The sequence below is a fragment of the Bombus bifarius genome, unplaced genomic scaffold (assembly GCF_011952205.1).
Source record: "Bombus bifarius isolate JDL3187 unplaced genomic scaffold, Bbif_JDL3187 scf7180000009770, whole genome shotgun sequence".
Classification (NCBI taxonomy): Eukaryota; Metazoa; Arthropoda; class Insecta; order Hymenoptera; family Apidae; genus Bombus; species Bombus bifarius.
In genome coordinates this window covers 637,401-643,772 of record NW_022885326.1, presented here as the reverse complement: position 1 = coordinate 643,772, position 6,372 = coordinate 637,401, and the positions used below count along the sequence as shown (strand labels likewise).

The 6,372-nt window shown below is 30.7% G+C and overlaps 1 protein-coding gene across 1 annotated transcript; it reads right to left on the bottom strand.

The window, feature by feature from the left end:
- Positions 1-1,735: 1,735 nt before the first annotated feature.
- On the bottom strand, positions 1,736-5,735 carry LOC117215677 (integrator complex subunit 12-like). The gene is made up of 3 exons (XM_033462073.1): positions 5,286-5,735; positions 4,509-4,830; positions 1,736-1,887 (listed from the first exon to the last, which is right to left on the bottom strand). The coding sequence occupies exons 1-3, from the start codon at positions 5,715-5,717 to the stop codon at positions 1,736-1,738; spliced, it is 906 nt and encodes a 301-aa protein (XP_033317964.1). The 5' UTR covers positions 5,718-5,735.
- Between the last annotated feature and the right edge of the window lie 637 nt (positions 5,736-6,372).

Here is a 6,372-nt window from a genome sequence, read left to right as displayed (position 1 = left end):
TTGTAAGTAGGAATCCAATCAGGAGAGTCTTGTTGAATTCTTCTATTTAAATAAATTCTGTAGAATCATAGACGATAAACGGGATTCCTATAAATTTTGTTTGAACATCCACAGTTGTAACAATTTAAGAACGATATCCAAGAAAAGTGATTTTAAATGAAGTAGAACTTCTGTTAAAGCGCCGATAAAGTTTCGAACCTATACGAACAACGTTCGATCCTCTTTAGGAGTCGTCTTTTTATTTGTAAAAGTATTCGTAGGGGATTTGTATCTGTCGCATTTACATTCAAGTTTGTTTAAAATTCTCTCTATCGCTTCTTTTTTCGAAATACTTATGAAGAATATGAAGAGCTCGTAAGGTACGAAGGGCTTGAATCTGCACCTACTTGAGTCCAATACTACATATAATGTGCAGAAATTATATAAAATATTGAAAGTAGAGTATTCGTTGTAATATTCAGTAAGTAAAACAAATCTCAACTCAATTTCACAAAAATACGAATCTGCACAAATATCCGCAGTTTAATTATTAAAATATAATGCGATAGTCCAATAGTGGATTATCATTGATTAATGAATAATCAAATATGTGTTGTTCTTTTCGAAATCCGATTTATTTCGTTACTTTTATTTTTGGAGAGATTTCTTGGTTTGGCTGAGTTGGTGTAGTGTAGTGTAACAAGTTACGTCTGTAATCGGCTTAAATAAGGCATCCTGTAGCGCGACTGAAGCGTTGTTTCGCTAGAGTGAAGTATTAATTTGTGTGGATTGATTTTTAGAGAGCGAAAGACGTTCGAGATAGATTTTCCATTGTACATGTAACAAGCAAATAATAAAGCGTACCTTGTATGTACCTTTCGGCCGTTCAATTTTTTCTGCTTTTTATTTTATTTTAAGTATGTGTATGTGTTTGAAACACATAAATAAATTATTAGTAACATGTATATAATACTAATAATTCCTATTTACTAAATTAATTCTATGTTTTCAAATAAAATATCAAATAATTTTGATTGTTAACGTTAATTCGAATTTTAAATATTGTATTTTGCATGTGTTTGAGTTATGAGCATAGCCAAGTTATTTTACAACGTAGAAACATTTCTCTTAGAATTGTTTTAATTTTAATTATCCTTGAAAGATACCTATGCACGTGATTAAGCTTGCGTACGTTAGACATTATGAAGAAATCGATATAATATCTCAGGAAACATCTAATCAAGTACAATATACGAAATAAAATAAAAAATTTTCATTTAATAACTAAATAATAAAATAATTCAAGAAAATGTTATTTGCTGATTCAAATAAACTAAAAAAACTAATGATCAAATAAGATGATATATCACCAAAATAATCATTTCTCAAATATTTTGTTTAAATAATATCCTGTACCGTGGTCCAATTAGTTTAAATATGATATTGATAGACATTTTTAACGTTCTGTTAACCTTCCAAAATTTCATATAATCAGTTTAATTGTTAATTTAGATTGAGAAAATAATTATAATAAATGGTGACAAAATTTGATTTATTTACACCACTATGAATTTGATAAAGCAAAATAACAAATCTGAAATGAAAACTTAAATGTTTAAATTACAAGAAGTTATAATCTCAAACCAATAATCATTTTTATATATTTATACATAAAATATCAATCCAATTTAGATTTATTTATTGAAAACTAATAAAAGACAATTTGAAACATTCTTAATTACTAACATTACAAATATCATTTTACTATGGATCGAATGACTGAAAGTTTGGATCCAATTCGTTTTCTTAATTGAATCGACGATATTGTCCTCGTCTTTTGGTTCGAAAAGATAGAAACTTTTGTAATCGATGTATCTTCGCCAATACAACCAATTTTTTGAGAAACATCTAAAGTCATAAGTATTCTCTAGTATATATGAATAAAACTAAAGAATAAAAAGGTAAATATACAGGGTGTCTTATATCTAGTAATAATTCCTGTTTCATTGTGCGTTTTGCAGTATCTATACATAAAATGGAACAGTAGAAGGGTTGGAAGTCGGAAGAAGCTAATTTTGGAACCTTTTTGTTTGTCTATTTGTTCGTCCGTTTGTTCGTCTTTTTGCATTCGCATCACATAAAAACTACTGAATGGATTTTGATGGGGGTTTCTTTGTTGTGTGATTTAGTTTCCAAGGAAAAAAATATGAAAAAATATGTTTCATCCCGATCCGTTTTGTAGAAACTGAGAAGTAGCCTGGCTTCTGAGTTGTATGCACTTTTATGTTTGGTATAGGTCAAAGAATAATGGTTATTGTTTACGTCGTGTTTGTTTTGAAATTGAACATTCTATAATTTAATATTTTTAACTAAGGAGAATAACCTAATTGTTAACATACATAAATATTCATCTGCTTAAAAATTGTTCCATATATTAGTAATCTACGCGAACGAAGTTGCTGGCAGAAGCTGGTTTAATATTTAATATACAAACATAAGTTGAAATATTAGTTTGCTTAATTGCAATTGTGTATTCTGAAAAAATCACAAGTATCATAAGTATAATATTGAAAAAAGATGAGTTCAGCTTTTGATAAAATGAATTAACAGAACACACTAGGCAGTGTTTATAGAAATTTCCACCGACACGAAAAGCAGGACCGTGTATCCGACAGAATAAATTAATTTTTTTTAAATTAATTAAAAAGTGCTCATAAACCAACCTAAATTTGTGATACGTCAATCGAGGGAGTTTCCTAGAAAAAGATTTCCACCAAGTTTTAGCCCTTACTTCTATTATTAGCATAATTATTAACCTAAACATGATTCATATCTTTCATTTATCTAGGTTCATGCTTGATACTTTTTGTTCTATCCTATAAAGAATTATGAAGAAAATCTCAGATACCATAATTAGAGTGTTACATTTTGGAAGTTTTACAGATTGTTTTTTACTGTAAAACGTATTTTTAAGAAATTAGCAATATTTTAAAAATACAAATTTTTTATTAAAATTATTGAGTGACAATATCTATGTTTTTACAATAGAAGCTGCCTGTCATGTTTATTTCTTACTCATAAATTTTTCAACTTTTGTATAGCTTTTTACCCTTCCATGTGTATAAAGTAGAAATTTATTGCACAAATAGATATACATGAGCGTGTATATGATAATACTGCATAGGTATTTTGACTGTACAGGCGTACTGTACACAAATCGCGTATACTCAAGTATACTTGAGCGTGTGTAGAAGAAGCACAGATTTGTACAAGTCGAAAAACTAAGACGAAAGAAGCGAAAGCGAGTACATCGTCGTCGTCCATCGATTACAGGGTATACTAACGTATACTAACACTATTTAAATATACTTGTGTCATATACTTGTGTAAAGTATATTTGTTCAATAAATTTGTGCGCGTATACCGCTTAAGTATGTACTTGCGTGTATAGCCGATTTAGAGAGTATGACATTGCTTGTGGCAGTTGGTAGTATCCAGTAAGTGGTAACATTCCTCGTACAGCAGAAGCATTTCTCGTATTATATTATCGTATATTAATCGTAGAGATATTTATTTTATCAGCTGCAAACTACAGAAGGAGGAATATAATACTTTTATTATAAACATTGATAGTTTATATTCTATACCAAGAAGCTCGATTTTTAACACTTTGTAGTTAGCTCTGGATGAAATCTCAAACAATGCGGATTTTTCAAGAATGACGGGGAAATTTTAGAATCTTTCTTACTGAATTTTACTAATTATCGCAAGCAATATCGTACTTGGCGGAAATAATAGATTCGGAAAATAATATTAACCTGCGTTACTTAAGAGAAAATAATAACATAATTTAAATTTAACTTTGATCACTACATATTAACAGCAAAACGTACAAGCACTATAGTATAGAATATACGTCAAACTCGATTGGCTGTTGAGGAATAAAATGATATTTTTATGAATGTGTAAACGGTAATCACATTATTATATGTTAGATATGTATGTGATACATACATATTATAAGCCTTGTTGAGATACTCGACAAAATCTTCAATGTTGGACGAGTAAATTCTGCAATCAATCATAAAAGCGACGAAGATTGTAAATACTATATACATTTTTTACTCTAATAATAGGGATAGAGGACTACAGCTTCGTCGAAATGGTTTTCTTAGAAAGCTTTCTCGATTAACGTATCACAAGATTAATTTGGTTTTGGAGCACTTTTATCATGCTTACTCTGCTAAATTCTTTAGGATGAATATCTTATTTCGTTGTGTTTTCTGCTTCATCCAATGCAATACATATAAACATAAGTGGAAATACTAGTCTATAGCGGGATTCTGCCAATAAAGACATGCAATGCAATGACAAGTAACAGACAAATATTCAGAAAATATTTTCACATACAATAATAATATGAAAAAATGTTATGCTACACTTTTGATTTATTTCTTCATCTAGAATTACCCTCTTCTACTATCAATTACAAAACACCCTGTATATAACGGTGGGATACATATATTTACCGGATGAAGTTTGATCAGCGGTATCAGTTTCATCTTTCACAAGATACCCATTCAATTTCCCTGACTTGGTCACTTTTGTAGAAGGTTCTTTGACTTTGCCCTCGTCGTTCGGTGGACGAGGCCTTTTCACTTTCTTTTCATCGGACGCAATGACAGAGTTTAGAGAGTAGGTATCCATACATTTTCTACACCGCCATACGATTCTCGGATCGTAGACGTCGATGTCGACGACAGGGGGTTGATGGCATAGGGGGTGATAGACTTCTTGACATTCTTGACACTCCAGCAGTATCAGTGGACCTAGCTTCGCTCCGTTACAGATCTACAGATTTTATAAAATGAAATTGTAATAAACATGTTAAAGCAGTTATTGTGTAAATGCTCTTTTATACATTTAACTTTTGTCTGTAACTTGGTTCGCATAGATTACTAATACACGGAAATACCTACACATTTTTTATGCTAACGATTAGGTTAATCCCTACAGCTAAAAATATTAAATTATAAAAGATTCGATTTCAAAACAAATACGACATAAGCAATAACCACCGTTGTTTGACTTGTACCAAACATAGGAGCGCATATAACTCAGATGCCAGGCTACTTCTCGATTTTTATAAAACGGATCGAGATGAAACATATCCTATTTTCTTTCCCGGATACTAAACTATACATACAGACAATACCCCGTCAAAATCCGTTCGAAATTCATTTTATAAAATGATGACAATTTAAATTATTGTTATTAAATTATTTGAATTTAAATAGCGCAGAAACCTTGCATAAAAGTCCATCTCCAGATCCTTCATCAGGAATAGATATCCTCGGAATGTCCCCTTTTTCGCTACAATCCTCGATATTCGCATCAAATATTTTCATCGGTTTCCAATTAATTTCTGTTGTATTATTCGTAGAAAGCAATAGACTGCAGGTTTTTCTTAAGGCTTTATCATTACCTCCTTTACGCCAAGATATTTCGGATTTCTCGTTCGAATTCGCGAACGACTTGCCACGGATTTTCGTATTCTGCAGAAATTTCTTCGGGATCTTAGCCATCAAAGTTTTGTCAAAGCCATACCTACTCTGGATGGACGTATCCAGCATTTTACGAAGTTTCTCCGCACTGTCGTCCTCCGTCGAATGTAACAGCGCTAACGCGTTGAAGAAATCTTGGTCGATGCCAGATGCATCTTCCGCATCCTCGTACATGATGCACACGTTACAACTTTCCCTTGAGACTTATTTTTTTTTTTTGGGGGGGGGGTCTTTTTAGATTTCAGATAAAGTATCTTGCGCTTTCTTAAAGGTGACGAGTAATAACTTTACTCACAGATTGTAATAGTCACAACTAAATTGTAGATCTTTATACATCTATACAAAATTCAAAGATGCATAAATGCATAGGATATATATGATATTTAAAAGTATATAAAATATTCAAAGCAAAATAAATAAAATAAATTCCATTTCTTTACTTGTATGTATAAAAATATGAATTCGCAGAAATATTCGCAGTCTAGTTATAATCTAAATTAAAAACAAAGTATAAGTTAACGAAGAATAAGTATATAATCGGATTTATACTTTTGTCCTTATTCAAATATGTCTTTCGTAGTTTTTTACACGGTTTCTGATAGAGCTAACGTTTAGCTAACTAATTAAAGTATAGTTCGATACTGAAAAATGAAACAAGGTTATAGCCGGTCAAGGCAATAATATAATTAAAATACATGACGTTTTCATATTTACCTTGTCTTAAAATCTTTACAAGTTTCACAAAACTTACAAATTTTTGTTGATATGAATAGAATTTCAATGTGAAAGGATCTTTGTAAGTTTGAAAGTAATATCAAAAGTTCGCACA